At 40.2% G+C, this 17583-nt stretch overlaps 1 protein-coding gene across 1 annotated transcript in view; it reads right to left on the bottom strand.

Moving 5' to 3' along the window:
- syt14a (synaptotagmin XIVa) overlaps nucleotides 1–17583 on the bottom strand; it is a 60955-nt gene that overhangs the window by 38314 nt on the left and 5058 nt on the right. Inside the window, exon 2 of the mRNA XM_087832760.1 lies at nucleotides 2802–2849. Coding sequence (XP_087688886.1) covers nucleotides 2802–2849 — 48 coding nt within the window. The remainder of the gene's footprint in view (nucleotides 1–2801; nucleotides 2850–17583) is intronic.

The following is a 17583-nucleotide window of genomic DNA, read 5'->3' as shown; positions in this document are numbered from 1 at the left end:
AAATATGATTTTCATTCAGTGATAATAACCTTTAATAAGAACAACAACAACCTTTCCAATGCAATTAAAGTGAAGCAGAACATTGAAGCATTATTAAAAAAGAAAAAAACTCTTCATATGCAAATAAGAGATTAATGCAGAAGTAGTAATTTGTTGTTTTGATAACTACAGCACAATACTGGCTCAAGAATTTTGATTACAGAATACAAACTACAGTGTTTTTATTTTCTAATAATGAAAATTATAGAAAAATATGAGTAAAACTGGGCAGCTACAAACTCATCTTATTCCTTATCTGTCTAAAAAATACAGGGGAACCCTGATGTTCTCCTCCTAAATCTCTGAAAGCCTGAACCATCCAACATTAAATCTAAACTAATGTTCAACAAGCTGTTTTTATGTCCCATCATACTCTGTCATAAACAAATACACACATACTTTCGCTCAAACCTTCATGGCCTGCCTCCCATTTTTTATGTATGCATGATGTAGTCAGTGTAACGACATATATGTACTTTTATATTATCGTCTGACACTGCTCTGACGTTTTGTAGCTCCCTTCGGTGAGTCACATTTAAACGAACCACTCACTGCAGATGAACTAAGAAAAGCTTGTGGTTACACCCACCAGATGCTGAACAATAAATCCCCGCGTTTGAATACCGTTTTTACAAGGACTTTTTGCCACTTCTTTCTAAGTTATTTACCAACATGGTAAATAAAATATTTCAGATTATTAAAATTGCTCGCCACATGAAGACTTCCCTGATTACATTAATAATCACCCAATTTCATTACTGAAATTCTTTAGACAAACAGAACAGAGAACAGAAAACTAATTTGTAACAACTTTTGTCAGGATCTGGAGACTCGACTGGAAAATTCCATCAGGCACCTGAGTTCCTTGGTCTCCACCCCTGGGCGGAGCCATCATCCCTGCTGCAGTCCTGCACACCTGAGACTGATTCAGGGCAATCAGGTTGAGGATTTAAGGCCCTCTCAGACTCTCCTTCACCGCCATTTCGTCAACGACCTCACGTTGGTATTGACTCTACGGCTTTTTACGCTCTTGCCACTTTTTCCTTGTTAACTTTGGTTTCATGTGCTTCAGATTCCCTGGACCTTCTTTGCTATCACCCTCAACCTCAGCTCTCCGTGGATCATCTTCATATTCAGGAAAAATACAAGGACCCTCACCTGCCTGCCCTCCAGCCTCACTCACCACCTTGGACACAGCGGAACTCAGGTCTGCCAGCCTCTCCACTACTCCCCTGGACTATCGCTGCCTCTCTCTCAAAGCGAGGTTCATGCCGGTCACCAGTAAGCGCTATCAGTCAGTTTCACCTCTGCTTGGATACCCTGCACCTGCCGCCTTCTTAACCCTGTTCTCTTTTCTTCCCAGACCCAACCGCTCCGTTTCCGTCGCAACCTTCTAGACCCCCGTTCATCCCCACTGTCACACGGTTACATCATTAGCGACGCCCTGCCACATATTCACTTGTTGACTAAATAATAAACACTGCAAAACGTTGAGCCGTCTCTGTTGTGGTCATCTGCAATCGAGTCCGATCTAGCTATCGGCCCGTGGCCATTGTGACAACTTTATAATAACATTAACTTTGGTGTTTCCTTACATGCAGTTATGTAAATACAGTAACTTGTTATCTGGTATCATTGAAATCCCATCTAATAGTTGTTGCTTAACAAAACATTATTTTTTGGATTCTAATTTTGCATTTATTATAAACATTTCATTCCCCATACAATAAAATGCTTTAGTGCACTGAGGCGGCAATAAAATGGAAATAAGATGGAGCCAGTCTGCTATCAATTTGGAATTGAATATAGTCAAGTTTCAAATTACATACAATCTGTTTGTGATAATACGGTGAATAACTGTGTTAGATCAATGAAAACAAAGTGTTAACTGGAGGTAAAGCTGAGCTTCTGAGTGACCAGATGACTGCTTAATATGAAATAGAAGTAAACCTATCGTGGCATCTTGGAGTGCTGGAAGGGCAAATTGTTTTTTCAATGTTTTAATTATTTAATTAAAAAAATCTGTCATGCATATTTTTTTAAAAGAATTTAAATTAGTTAAATAAAAATGGAATTTAAAGGCTTCTGTTATCAGAGCAACAAGCGGATGTTATAATTTACAGGTAATTATTCCATAATTGGGTATCTCATTTTAGCTTTTAGCTTTAACCTTTGCAAACACATCAAATGTTTAAAATGCTACAGCTCTGCAAGCATTATTTTTGTTCACTGCATTTGAAATAAAGCTGGCTGCAAATTGCTACCATCACAAATGAAAGCACGCAGCAAAAGTGACAGCATGACTGCTGTGTGGCTGCCATGACAACAGTTTATCTAGTTCAGTGTCAAAACGATGCTAGCATACTGTAACTCTTCTGTTCAGAAAAATGTATAAAAACCATAAATCGTGACATTGGAGCATCTTAGAAACTTGGTCATACATAAAGGAAACGCTAACTATGACAAACACAAACATACCTGTTAAAAAAAGAATTCTTTTATAGAAATAAAAAGGCGACTTCATAGATGTAACATCAGATAATTCTAACGGATCACCTTTTACAAGCTTTACAAACACCATGAACACAAGCAGTGAGCACACAGAACGACACAGTACAGCAGACCAACAGTAAACACGACTCGAAACAGCCAGAAACAAACACACAGATGTTTTTTAGTGGTGACAAATGATCAGACAGGTGGAGGGGGAGGTGCAGTGCATGGGTCAAAGGTCAACCTCCCAGAGCTCTGATCTGCCCTACCTTTTCTGACGCAGATCAGCTCATGTACTCCACAGTTACGCTCGCCACCTGGAAAGACAATGCAGTTTCAATGAGCCACGCCGCGATGGAGGGAACACGAGACAAAAACATCACAGTCGCACATTTAAATATGTTCAGACGCAGTCAGACACACTTCCACAGAAGGACAGGAATAACACGGATAGAAGACACGGACAGAGACTGGATGGTGATGGCTGGATGTGGACGATTAACACAGAAACATCCTTCTTGCATTTATTAAAGTTTTATTGCACAATTATGCACAATAACTGGTTATGTGAGCTTCAGCTCAACTTCACTACCTTTTAAATTAGGCTTCATTCAGTCAGACTGTCATTGAAAAGTACATTACTAAAAACAATGAAAGTTTGCCATCTAATCCAAAGTGCAAACAGTGTGCGTATGTATATACAAAATATACACACAACATATATACACATACACTTGTAGCAGGGTCATTTACACTGATACACGAGCAGCCTTTAGAGTAATTACAACATGTACATGGATTTGCAGTATTTACATTATTATTATTTTTGTACGCAATGTGCATGGTTTGTGTTTCTTATGTGCATACCACAAGTGTGTGGTGTGCATACATGTGTGGAGCTCACAGCACATTGCCCAGAGTTGAATCATCTACTTTATCTGCACAGTCTCACTCTGAACAAGCAAAGCGCAGGAAAATAACACAAGAACTGAAAAGAAATGAGTAAATATGTAACAACTGTTCAAAACTAGAAGAAGGGTTAGCACGAATCCTTAAAGTGGACAAACTATTCCAGCCCAGCTCTATCTTTAACCCTTTAAGACCTACCATAGAACCAAGTCCGTCAGAGCTTATATTATATTTTTACATGCTGTGGAGCCATTTTTGGGAGCATTTCAAGTTGCTATACATCAATACAACCATTATAATCCACATTTTAATAATATGTCTGCATTAAGTGCATAGTAATTACATAAATTGCAAAAAAGTGCAATAAACTACAAAAAAACAAATTTTTTTAACATATATTTCTAGTTAGAGAAATTTAAGAGGCTTATCCCTCAAAACTGTAAATACAAAAAAGTTGCACAAAATAGTTTCCCACCACAGGAAATTTATTTTGAGTGTCTTCATAGTTTTGTTTTTGAAATACATCAATTTTTATACACTGCAGGAAAAACGAAAATAAATATTATAATGCAAATTTGCAAAAAAGCAGCATATGCATCAAAATAAACTATTTCCAGCAGTGCAATATGAGTCCTAAGCATCCCAGAAACGACACAGAAAGTCATAAAGTCAAAGATAACTTTTAAAAACACCAGTCCAGACTCATGAGGCCCTGATGGTAAAAAACTACATTTCCGCGAAAATGACGTCACTTTCGGTTTCGGGCAGGTCATGGCGGACGTGCAAAATTTCACGCTGACGTCTATTCCAACATAGGAAGTGTTACAAACAGCTGATCGGATCGGCAAAGCGTGTTTCTGGAATATTATGTTTTTATTGCTGCAAGCGCTTTTTATGCAGTTTTTGCAAAGCTATATGTGGAAGGAAACTGTGACCGAGGACAAGCTGATGGCATAAGATGTAAGTACAACTCCTCCGGCTTCATATGCAAAAAAAATTATTGTGCTAGCTTACGTGGTTGCAGAGCTACCGAGATTTAAAAATAGTTACACAAAACAGAGCGTGCTGCTCCGGCCGGTTTTAAAGGGTTAATTAACACAATATTTATCATTCATTTGTTTTTCTGCTTCCAGACTTTATGCTAAGCTAAGTGTGCTGCAGAGTACTTTTCACTGGGTTCCCTGGTTCATCATTATAACCTACCAGCTTTCAGTGTCTAAACACATATGTCATCCTTTCACTGTTTACCATCCTTCATGATAAACGTTGTAACATGATTTTTATTTTTATTTTTTGGGTACGATTGCACCTTTAGTGAAGAGTTTAAGAGAAAAAAATACCAGTTTAAATACCTGTGCTGAGGGGTCACAGTGGAAGGGACAGTGCTTAAAATTTTGAAAACACCAATTGGAGAATAAACTTGGTTTGATTTCATGACTGCATTAGCATTTTTCTTACGTTTCAGCCATAATATAAATTATTTATTCCTTTATTTATTTCAAAAATCAATCATCATCACTCATCATTACTCATCATTACGTCGTTACTTATACAAACTTTAACATACTAACTGAATATTAAAACAACATTAAAAATGTGCAGTGGTTTAAGATGTTCACTTACAACAAAACTCTAAAGACTTTTCTTTTAGGGAGCATTAAACCTGTGAGGAATCACCTTCAAAGCCAAACCTGAGTATACATGCAGTCAGTCTGCAGCCCCTCTGACATTTAAAAAGCCCACAACATAAGATTGTAAAATATTTAACTGTGTATCTTTGTGCAAAACAAAGGCTCAACATTTTAAAACATCCTTAAATCCATCTGACTGCAGCTCGCTGGCTCACTAAACATGGATTGAAAATGGATCTGACTGCACAAAGCACCACTGATCCTTATCCATGAGAAAAAAACTGGAAGCACAGGGTGTCTTTTAATCCCTCTGCATATCCTGGAATAATCCACACACTCGTGTATCACAGTTTGATTGTTGCATAAACAATACAGTATCTCATGCTGTTATTCAATCATAATAAAAATGGGAACAACCAAACAAATAGTTAAGGGAGTTTGATCTGAAAGTCTGGCATCAGAATACAGTTCAGCCACTGACGTTCTGCTTCCGTGGAGCTCAGCTCAGCAGTGGGCACCCACCTAAGCTTCAGTATATCATGAGGTAGACACCCAGTCACCGTTTTTCAAACTCTTTACAGCAGCTTTCTGCCGCAGACGGCCTTTCAGACGGTGACTGTAATTCAGAACTATTACTCACACTTGTGAGGGCCTCCCGGTCTCTGAGCTCAACGGCTGCCTCTGGGATCTGCCTACAGGTTGAGCAGCTCTGGCTGAATTTAGACAGTGTAGTGGTTTGTACAGGGCTGAACAAAGGCAACAAAAGGCTGAAAGCACTGAAACAAAAGGCTTCACAGCAGTGTAAAGCCAAAGAATCTACACCTTTACTTCAGAGCATTACTTGTACCAAGCTAACAACGAAACAGTGGAAAGTCCAGGTCGGTTTGTCAGTGAAAAAAAGAAAGAAAAAGATGTGAAACAAATGAGAAGAAAGGCTACTTTAAAATGGGATGCCAAAATTATAAAATATAAGTGTACAAAAGTAAAAGGTTTTTTTCTTTTGTACAAACCACAGAAAATATAGAAAATGGGTTTAACCTCCTGAGACCTGAACTCTTTCATGGCAGGCATTTTCAATTTCTCATCATTATTTGGACTGATTGGGACCTGATGCATGTAAAAACAAAGAATTACCTGATTTTTTTTTTTATTTTATGATTTTTGTTTCTGAGAAAAATTAGATCCACATAAGACGCCATTCGTTGCAAATCTCGATAGAACAGAGGCAGTGTAATGTCCTCCTAAGTGGATATCAGGCCCTTGTAGAGCAAAATTTAGTATTTTGGTCTAGACACCCAAAAATGTGATGTCCACATATGTGGACGCCAGGTCCTCTCTAAACAGAGAGGCCAACATTGAATTACCTTAAACCTGCCTTCCCTTTGATGGCCAGCAGAGGGTCAGAGTCAAAGCTCGCCAGGTCAAAAACAAGTGTATTTATATATTACTACCATAGCTGGACTGGCCGGTGGGCCGATGGTGATTTTTCGTTTTTATGCGCCAATGATGTGTTTCATTTTTTATTTTTTATAACAGTATAAACAATGAAAGGTGGTGGATTGGCCAGATGCTGGCAGATGTGTAAAAATAACTCAGTTGCTGGCGGTGGCTATGGCGGAGCTGCCACAAGAGGCCAGGTGGATGAGGGAGAGGGGAGGCAGGAGGAGCAGAGACCCAAGGCGGCCGCCGGTCCGGATGTCAGGTGAACTGAACTTCAGGTAAGAAGTTATGAGCTGCAGTCTATCTGGGTCAGATATAAACCAAATTTAGGTGGAGTTTATTTTCGTTTTGCTGAGTTTTTACCGTCAGTTACAATAACTCGTACTGCGTGCTAGCTAGCATGACGGAGTTTCTATACAGCTGGATGAGTGCTATGATTTTACTGATAGTGAACTTTATTTTATTCATAAGGTTAGTTAGTAGAGCTGCCAACCATCCCCTAAAAAACGTAATCGTCTCGCATTCAGAGAAAATATTACGCGTTTCATATTGATATGAAAAGGAACACAGTTTGTCCCGGACTTCAGCTAGAATGAAAAAAGACACAAAGCTGGATTTATTCTGCGTCTTTACGCTGCACAGCTGCCTCTTCTTCTCTCATTCAATCATTAAACTGATCAATGATCAGCTTATCTTCTCTCTTGTTTGTTTATCGCCCACTTTGCGCCAGAACGGGGAAACCAGCGGATGTCGCGCTAAACAACAGCAGCACGTTTAAGCTTGATCAGCTGTTGTTAGAATTTATTTAATATTAATTTCTAGTATCAGCTGATGTTTGCTTGGCCATGATATCGGTTTGGATATGTGGTGAGAGGGAAACATGAAGATGAAACCAGGAGACGTCCTTACTGGATCATCAGAGCTGAACAGGTGATGGAGAAACAGGTTTACCTTTTAGGAGACATGAATGAGTTGAAGGGAAGTTATGAGCTGTGTCACTGCTTATTTTGATTGCCATTGTTTTGCACATACAGTGGGGCAAAAAAGTATTTAGTCAGCCACCGATTGTGCAAGTTCCCCCACTTAAAATGATGACAGAGGTCAGTAATTTGCACCAGAGGTACACTTCAACTGTGAGAGACAGAATGTGAAAAAAAAATCCATGAATTCACATGGTAGGATTTGTAAAGAATTTATTCGTAAATCAGGGTGGAAAATAAGTATTTGGTCACCTCAAACAAGGAAAATCCCTGGCTCTCACAGACCTGTAACGTCTTCTGTATGAAGCTTTTCTGTCCCCCACTCGTTACCTGTATGAATGGCACCTGTTTGACCTCATCATCTGTATAAAAGACACCTGTCCACAGCCTCAACCAGTCAGACTCCAAACTCCGCCATGGCCAAGACCAAAGAGCTTTCGAAGGACACCAGGAAAAGAATTGTAGACCTGCACCAGACTGGGAAGAGTGAATCTACAATAGGCAAGCAGCTTGGTGTTAAAAAATCAACTGTGGGAGCAATCATCAGAAAATGGAAGACATACACTGATAATCTCCCTCGATCTGGGGCTCCACGCAAGATCTCATCCCGTGGGGTCAAAATGATCATGAGAACGGTGAGCAAAGATCCCAGAACCACACGGGGGGACCTGGTGAATGACCTGCAGAGAGCTGGGACCAAAGTAACAAAGGTCACCATCAGTAATACACTACAACGGCAGGGAATCAAATCCCGCAGTGCCAGACGTGTTCCGCTGCTGAAGCCAGTGCATGTCCAGGCCCATCTGAAGTTTGCCAGAGAGCACATGGATGATACAGCAGAGGATTGGGAGAATGTCATGTGGTCAGATGAAACCAAAGTAGAACTTTTTGGTATAAACTCAACTCGTCGTGTTTGGAGGAAGAAGAATACTGAGTTGCATCCCAAGAACACCATACCTACTGTGAAGCATGGGGGTGGAAACATCATGCTATGGGGCTGTTTTTCTGCCAAGGGGACAGGACGACTGATCCGTGTTAAGGACAGAATGAATGGGGCCAAGTATCGTGAGATTTTGAGCCAAAACCTCCTTCCATCAGTGAGAACTTTGAAGATGAAACGAGGCTGGGTCTTCCAACATGACAATGATCCAAAACACACCGCCCGGGCAACAAAGGAGTGGCTCCGTAAGAAGCATTTGAAAGTCCTGGAGTGGCCTAGCCAGTCTCCAGACCTCAACCCCATAGAAAATCTGTGGCGGGAGTTGAAAGTCCGTGTTGCTCGGCGACAGCCCCAAAACATCACTGCTCTTGAGAAGATCTGCATGGAGGAATGGGCCAAAATACCAGCTACTGTGTGTGCAAACCTGGTAAAGACCTATAGTAAACGTTTGACCTCTGTTATTGCCAACAAAGGTTATGTTACAAAGTATTGAGTTGTATTTTTGTTATTGACCAAATACTTATTTTCCACCCTGATTTACGAATAAATTCTTTACAAATCCTACCATGTGAATTCATGGATTTTTTTTTCACATTCTGTCTCTCACAGTTGAAGTGTACCTCTGGTGCAAATTACTGACCTCTGTCATCATTTTAAGTGGGGGAACTTGCACAATCGGTGCCTGACTAAATACTTTTTTGCCCCACTGTAAATCTATTTTCAAATTCAATTTTTTTGGTTTCCATTTATTTATCCATGCTATTTGTATTTTATCTATTTGTTCATTGTACAGAGAAATGCTTTTTCTGTGCACACGTGACAATAAACGCTTTGAATCTTGAACGGTAAGTGAATTCAGATAGCATCGAGTATCTGTGCGATTCACAGTAAAGACCTCAGGCTTCCTAACATGGCCACATCCAGCTCTCACACTGTTACAGCTAACACGCAGCATCATTAGCACCACCATCAGTTTTCAGTGAACATGAAAGCAACTCAGCGCTGCTCAAACAGCCTCAGGAAGTGCCATCAATCCATTAACCCAATGCCAAGGAAAACCTGATAAAACCTGAAGACCTGAGCCGGTGTATGACAGATAGTTACTGCATGTAAACACAGCTTCTTAAGAAAGTTGCGCCTGAAATCTTTCCTGCCAAACAAGCAGCCGAGGACGGATCTGCTGTTCGATTTGGCAGCTGTGTGTGGGAGGATGCTCCTTTTTCATTCCTCCTTCACTCATCTCACACACAAACACACACACACAGTAAACACACACAGACTTCATGTTTGTCGAAAATAACATTTTCCCCTTTGCCAGTCCGCAGTGCTGGTTGCTCGTATCGCGCTACCAGCCAAATATTTAGCTGATAAAAACTTGAAACAGCCATTTCAGTTGGCATCGCTGCATTCCAATGCTCAAACTGACTAGTCTCTCCATGACAAAGCAAAACCTTTACAAACCAACTACAAAGCAGATAGTGGGAATCCACTGTGCATCCACTGGTGTTTCTGTGATACATTAAAGTGACTTAATAGCTTCGCTAAAGCTCTGCATCAATGTGTGTGAATTTGGGTTGTAGTCCAACAGCAAAAAAACCAAAGCAGCATATTAACAGGCTACCAGTCCGTTTATTATCTCCCTTTTCCTGTCGCAACTCATGACAAGCACAGTCGACAATATAAACGACGGATGATGTAGCTACTAGGGGTGGGGGGGAAAAATCGATACTGTGTAGCATCGTGATATTTTGTTTGCTAATAATGTATGGATACAGGGACAGCAGAAATCGATATTTTGTTACAAAAAAGGTTTTTGTGCTCTGACTTCAGAGCATGTTGATCCTTTTTCTGAGCAAGAATCCTGACATTCCTTCACTGTCCAAATGTGTTTAACTTTGGCAGCAATAAACATGACAGTTTACTTATTTTAATTTAAGACATGTTTTATTTTAATTACGTTTAAAACTTTTTTATTTAATGTAAAATTATATTTTGTTTTAATTTACTTTCAAATTCTTCAGTTGCTGAAGGGGCTGCATAGTTTTCATAAACTGCATAGTTCAGAATAGCTATAATTGTACCAGATGGTTGATTCAGTTAAGTTGGACTAGACTGTAATACAAACCGTTCAGTTTGTCAACAATAAAACTGAAATGAGAGAAAGACTGAGTGTGAGACTTTGATATTAGATAAAATGAATATTGATAAAGTTTACCTTTATGTACAGAATCTGAATATCGCAAAATATTTTTAAAAATTGCAATAATATCGTATCGTGGGATGTATGGTGATTCCCACCTCTAGTAGCTACAGAGTTTTTGAGGAAAATTCCTACCGAGTTCTTCACATACAATCAGACGTATGTGAAGATAAGAGACTCCAGATAAGCTTCAGTGTGTAAACTTTTAATATTGCAATTCAGAAACGAGAAAAGAAAATCTGATTTATGCAGCAAGTTTACAGGTGTATGTCTGCTGATGATGTAAAAGGACAGACAGGCTTTTGTCATTACATGGAAGCTCGCATGATCACATGATCTTCAAACAAGTTGCCTGCTGTCATTAATAAACATGAAGATTGAGGTTCTTGTTTATCCCCGTTGCTTTCACCAGGGAGCATGTCTTGCTCTGCAAACTAAATCAAGGTGAAGTCTGTGGCTTCCCAGTCTTTCCTCATTCAGACGTCTGGGGCCAGACTGGGAGCATTTATAGAGTTTGTCCCAGATTTTTTAAGGAATCTCCTCGACCTGCCTCCTGTAATCAGGCTGCCGAGGCGTACGTGTCTGGCCAGCAGAGATGGATGAACTCGGGCTGCGGCACAGAAAGTTCAGCTAAAACAAAAACGGACAGATAATTTTTCCTGTTTGAGGTCGGTGCAGAAAAGGAAGTGTCACGAAAAGAAAACTCAGGGAGACAAACTTGTTGTGTTTGTCTTGTTAACAATTAAAGTTATATTTGGTATGCCTGATACAAAAATGTTTGAATTAAACAAATAGCAAGAAGGTGTATTTTCTTTTTATTCACCAGAAATCCCCTGACTTTTTAATGTGTATGTGAAAAAATGCTGAATGACTAATTTCGGTTCGTTTATTAATAAATTATATTAAACAAATAGCCAAAAATAGGCGAGTACAACTGAGTTTACTGAGCCATGTGCAGGAAAATCACTAAATGTCTTTCTTGAAGCTGCAGGAGGGAAAGTCGTGCCACATCAGGCTGTTCATGAAACATGTTTGTGCTGCGATGAGTTCAGAATAAGCTCCAGCTAAGCCAATTAGCTGCTGGTTGATACAGTATAATAAAGATTAGCCTACTTTACCAACAGCTCAGCTCTAAGATGGCAAAGCAGCACCAGTTCCCTTCATACCTACATCTCCACAGCACGGTCTGCTGAACTGGATTTCCTTCCCGGTGTGAAATCACAGCTTCGTAATACAGTAGCATCCAACATCGCAGCAGATGGAAACATTTCTTTAAACATACTAAAGTTGATTCTTTATTTTTAGACCTGATTTGCCTAATTTAGTGTCACTCATAAGATGTTAATAGCTTGAACATGAAATTAAGATGACAGACAATTAACTCCAAATCAAGCCACAGCTGTTATATTTAAACCTCAATCTGTCTCTGGATGTTGCTGCTGGAACAAAGTCTGTCGATGTCACAATGAGCTATGAATTAACATTTGCTCTACTTGCTTATAATCGGTTTTATTTTTTTGCCAGCCTCCCTCGTTGGTCCTATGCCAAGTGGACAGCCAATCAGTCACTAAACTGCACAAAATCCTCCCAGTAACAAATCCCTCAGTCTGCCTCAAATGGATAACAAGCGCTGAAATGACAGGAAAATCAAATATACAGCAAAAGCATTGTTGATTCATCTTTGTATCCTTGTTGTGCCAGTGGGTAAAACACATGGACCACGTGAGCGCGTCCAAGGGAAACATGCTTGCTCATTAAAAGCTTCCCATCCTGCGAGAGATGAGTGAGGTCTGTGTCCACATTTCATCTTCATCTTACAATAAAAACAAGTCAAAGTTTTTCTGTGGAAGCCTTCAGTGCCTTTCCTTTTAGTCCAGGATTAATCGTGTCTTTGAAGCTGATAATGACACCTGACAGTGTTCTTAATCAAACCAGTGAGTTTAATTTAGTTAATCTGTTAAACAGATTTAACAGAAAGTCCTTTCAGGTTCCTCTCAGCCTGTCTCAGTCCAGATAGACTATTTCTGTTAGCTCATTAACAATTTTAACTTTTGTTTACGTACCATCAGTGTTGGGGAGTAACGGAATACATGTACCGCCGTTACGTATTTAAAATACAAAATATGAGTAACTGTATTCCGTTACAGTTACCGTTTAAAAAGGTGGTATTTAGAATACAGTTACTTTGTTGAAATAAATGGATTACACGGCGGTACTTCCCTGTTTCATATTGTGGCGGGTCAGGACTGTTTGGGTTTTGTTTGTTCACTCACTATGTATTAACAGACCTCTCTGCATTGAATCATATCTGTTATTAACCTCCGTCTCTCTTCCACAGCATGTCTTTATCCTGTCTTCCTTCTCTCACCCCAACCGGTCGCAGCAGATGGCCGCCCCTCCCTGAGCCTGGTTCTGCCGGAGGTTTCTTCCTGTTAAAAGGGAGTTTTTCCTTCCCACTGTCGCCAAAGTGCTTGCTCATAGGGGGTCATATGATTGTTGGGTTTTTCTCTGTATCTATGAAGCGCCTTGAGGCGACTTTTGTTGTGATTTGGCGCTATATAAATAAAATTGAATTGAATTGAATTGTTTGACAGCTACGTTCTGTTGTTCCAGGCGGCAGCGTTACGGTTACCATGGTTACAGGGTGACGCTCTCTCTCTGCGTGTTTCCTGGGTGAGAGAGGCCTTTTTGTTGTTGTTGTGCTAAGCTAATAGGCAGAATGCTACAGGTATAGCTCTAAAGAATGTAGCATCATAGGCAGTGTAGTCCGTGCTGCAGGGAGAATGGACTGCCATACACGTTATGTGTCTGTGAGCGAGGGAGGGAGAAAAAGGAAAAGTACGAGCTGTCATCGAGCAAAAACGGGAGCTGGAAGCATGTAAATATAATAATAACCACTGCAGCCAAGAAGAGCGCCTGACGAGCCCAGTTGTAAGTAAGCTATTAAGACTCGACTGTACACCGTGTTCGTGTTTTCCTCCAAAAACAATAAGTTCTGTTGGAGCAGCCTTTCAACGCCTCTCTCTGTCTCTCGCTAGCAAAGTTGACCCAGACAACAAAGTAAAGCTAGTTTTCGGCTACGAGCCCGACACAGAACCCACCGTATTAGCCAGAGGTCCTTTTACTACGGTTCGGAGCCGCGGACCTTCAGTAACAGTAATAAATCACAGCAATAGTACATTCATGTAGTTGTAAACAGCATGATAATATATTAAGTAATCCAAAGTATTCAGAATACGTTACTCTCATTGAGTAACGTAACGGAATACGTTACAGAATACATTTTGGGGCATGTATTCTGTATTCTGTAATGGAATACATTTTAAAAGTAACCTTCCCAACACTGCGTACCATAAATGACAAAACCAGTCACCATCAAAGTTCAAATATATAATGCTGAACACTCCAACAGTGAAGATGACAATTTAACATTAATACAACGTCTTTGCTCGGTCAGTTGAGCTGGCAGTTTAGGCGATGTTTTCTTTTTCCCACCTCTGAAAATAGGTAGATAAACATATTCTCTGGCCACTTCAGTCAGTACACCATCCAACTGCTTTGACACAAATATCCGATCAGCCAATCACATGGCAGCTAATCAGATAATTTAGGCATGTAGATTTGGTCAACATGATCTGCTGAAGTTCAAAGCAGGTCCCTCTTCTCCTTCTTTTCAGGAGGAAAAAAAGTACTTTAGTCAGAAGTCCCCAAACTTTTTTGCACCACGGACCGGTTTTTGTCCGACAATATTTTCACGGACCGGCCTTTAAAGTGTTGCGGATAAATACAACAAAATAAAACCAGTACTGATACCAAAAACAGAACATTTATTCACGATGCACAGGAAAAGACCCAGGGAAACTGAGTTAATGATAAAAACGGTTTAAAAAACAAACAATAAAAACCCTGAAAACCATAAATGTCAACCCGAGCCTCAACTCTCGCAACGACTCACAGACCGGGACCAGTCCATGGCCCGGGGGTTGGGACCCCCCCTTTAAGTAACTTTGAATGTGAAGCCAGATGGACTGGTCTGAGTGTTTCACATCATGGATGAGCACCTGACAAATGTGCAGTATCTGTGTGATGATATTATGTCAATATGGACCAAAAAACTTCATTTTGGACTCTACCAGCTGATATTTTTAGCAGGTAATGCTGAGTTGTGTTAACCAGAGATTTGTTCAAATGTTTCGTGGAGACAACAGAAATCCTCATGCCGTTAGATTTAAACACTACGTCTTAAAGTTGACCTGAAAACAAACCAATTAGCAAAAACAGCTAAAGCTAATCAACAGGTGAAAATTGTCCACAGGTTTCTCACTGCATGCAACACCTCACGTGGTCAGTTCATCCAGATTCTTCTAAAAATATGGGATGAACTTTAATTGGAGCATCATATAATGAATTAACACTAATAACTGCTTTCCAAGGAACATGTGCTCTTTTCCAGCTACGCTGCCTCACAGCTTGTTTCATCTCAAATGGTCGGCAGATACTGGCAATCATCGCCTCACATCCTGTTTCTCGCTCTGCAGTAACAAACAGTGACATGTCATGAAGATGGAGAGGAAGATGGAGATGGAGTCTCCAGTCCAGAGGAAGCATGGGCCTAATGTTTTCAGATGTTTTGTCTATCAGATCTAAAATAACATATGGGACAGCCGTATATTTCTAACTAGCAAAACCGGTGGAAAAAAGGTGCCAGAAGCAAAGTGACCTGGCAGGGATTTCACTTCGATTTGGAAGTCTAAATGTCAACACGAAGAGCTCCACTTAACACATAATATTTCCACAGCTCAACACATCCTGGCCTGCCTACTCTGCACTTGGCTCTAGCTCAGGATTCGACAGGTCTTCATGCACGCCGCGCAGACAGAACAGCACGCACGCGAGCTGCCCGCTTTCGATCTGCCAGCCAGAGAGCCGGACTTAACCGGGATATGTGAAATCCATTTGGAGCGGCAGTCGATCTGAGTACAGCTTGTTGCAGGAGCTGATGCATGCAGTGGAGCCCGTCGACATAACATTTGGTTTCTGTAAAATTGGTCCCTTTTAAGCAAATTAAAGACTACTGTTAGAGATTTTTAACATTGCACAAGCTCCTTTAAACTGCTCAGTGATCTTTTCACAAACAGCGTGGCGGGCAAGTCCAAAGGTGATGCTTTAGGAGCTCTAACATTTGGGAAGCAGCAGGCTTTGATAATGGTGATTTAAGACGATTCAGCGGCGCATTAGTAAAATAAACAGAGCTGATGACACAGCTGAATGTCACTGAATACATTATTAAAGTCTCCCAGTACTCTCTAAAGTAGCCTGTAGGCATCGAGGTAGGTGGAATTGGAGAGCCGCACTTCACTCAAGCCTTCAGGCTAAAAAGGAAAAAATTAACAATGCTTATAATGTTCCTGCCAGTTTCCTCTTTAAATTCATCTCCCATTCAAGTGCGCAAAAGCTTCTGCAAACTGACTCCCTCCGGCTTCTTAAATGTGAGAATTTGCTGCTTTTCCCACAGATTCCTATTGTGTTTATAGATGAAGAGATGGGTGCATGAGAAGCTGAATACATACAGGCTTTCTAAAATGAAAGATTTAATAATAACTGATTCTTGTCTGCAACGTGCAACATGTGCATCTTTGCTTTGCTCTGGTAAAACTGATGGAGCAGCATAAGAATCAGTTCTCAACCTGCAGCAGGTTTTGGTTAGACTGACCCTCCTCCTTAATGCAGATCACGAGAGGAGAAACAGTAAGGCCAGTCAGCTGCAGGCCAAGAAAGAGGATTACCCAGTGATTAATCATTAAAATAAAAAGCTAACGTGAGCTGCAAAATATTCCCAGATAGGTGTTAGTACACACAGACAGACTGCCCAAGTAAAGTTGGTGATATCCCTTCGTTTATTTTCTTTTTAGACATTTAACTGAAAATAAATTTGTTTTTGTTTTTGTTTTTTTCACCACTTTTTCTAATATTTAATTCAAGAATAAATGTTTTGTTCTTAAACAGTGAAACCATCCATATGTTGCACATTTGCATGTCTTTGGGGTTTAAAGTGATTTACATACTACATTATTAAAAGTGTTGACAGCACAGAAGGAGTTTCACTGGCCAGTGATCTTGATATTAAGAGTTGTGCATCATTCCTCGACCAGCAGTTTAAACACTGCTCTACTATCTTGCACCAGAAATGACAGTTGGTTGAAGAAATCTTTCCTATATTATTGAATAGGGCTGCCACAATTAGTCAACTAGTCACGATTACGTCGACTATCAAAATCGTCGACTGATTTAATAGTCGATCGTTTGAAGCTTTGTAAGATCACAAAAGACGCAGGAAGAAGTAGTAGGATTTAAGAGTGTAATGACGGACTGAAACAGAAGATGGCAGCACTGCATGTACAAGGATGCCAGCTGCCGTTAAACCTCGAAGAAGAAGAAGAAGCTGTGTCCCAGAATTCATAGCGCAGCTGTCAACACTGGGGGCAGCGAGTTAGTTTTAATATTACTCTTATTATTCTTTCTGGGTCACAAAATAAACATTTAACATATTTTCAGGTGAGAATGTAACTGTGTAAACTTCAAATATCTGCTCAGTTTATCAAGACATCACATATTTTCAAAAGCGCTCCGACGTTTTCGGAGACGTCTGTTAGCCACTAGCTCGATAGCTAGCCGGGGGCTAGGCTCACTAGAGCCGTGAGAACACCGGACAAATCGTTTTCAAACCCACTGCCATCTTTCGCTACTCAGGTTAAACATGATATATAAGTCACTCAGATAACTTCAAAATGTTATTGTTTGGCTTTTTTTTTTAGTATTTTATTTGTTCCTGAGTAAATCGGTTTGGCTGAGATTAAAGTTATAGTTTTTACACAGCTGAATAAACGTCAAGCAGACAGCTGATTATCAGAAGTGTGAGATGCTTGAGAATATACTCCGGTGTCCTGTTAT

Source organism: Neolamprologus brichardi, chromosome 19 (assembly GCF_056152115.1).
Source record: "Neolamprologus brichardi isolate AB-2024 chromosome 19, ASM5615211v1, whole genome shotgun sequence".
Classification (NCBI taxonomy): Eukaryota; Metazoa; Chordata; class Actinopteri; order Cichliformes; family Cichlidae; genus Neolamprologus; species Neolamprologus brichardi.
This window is presented reverse-complemented; position numbering and strand designations above follow the sequence as displayed.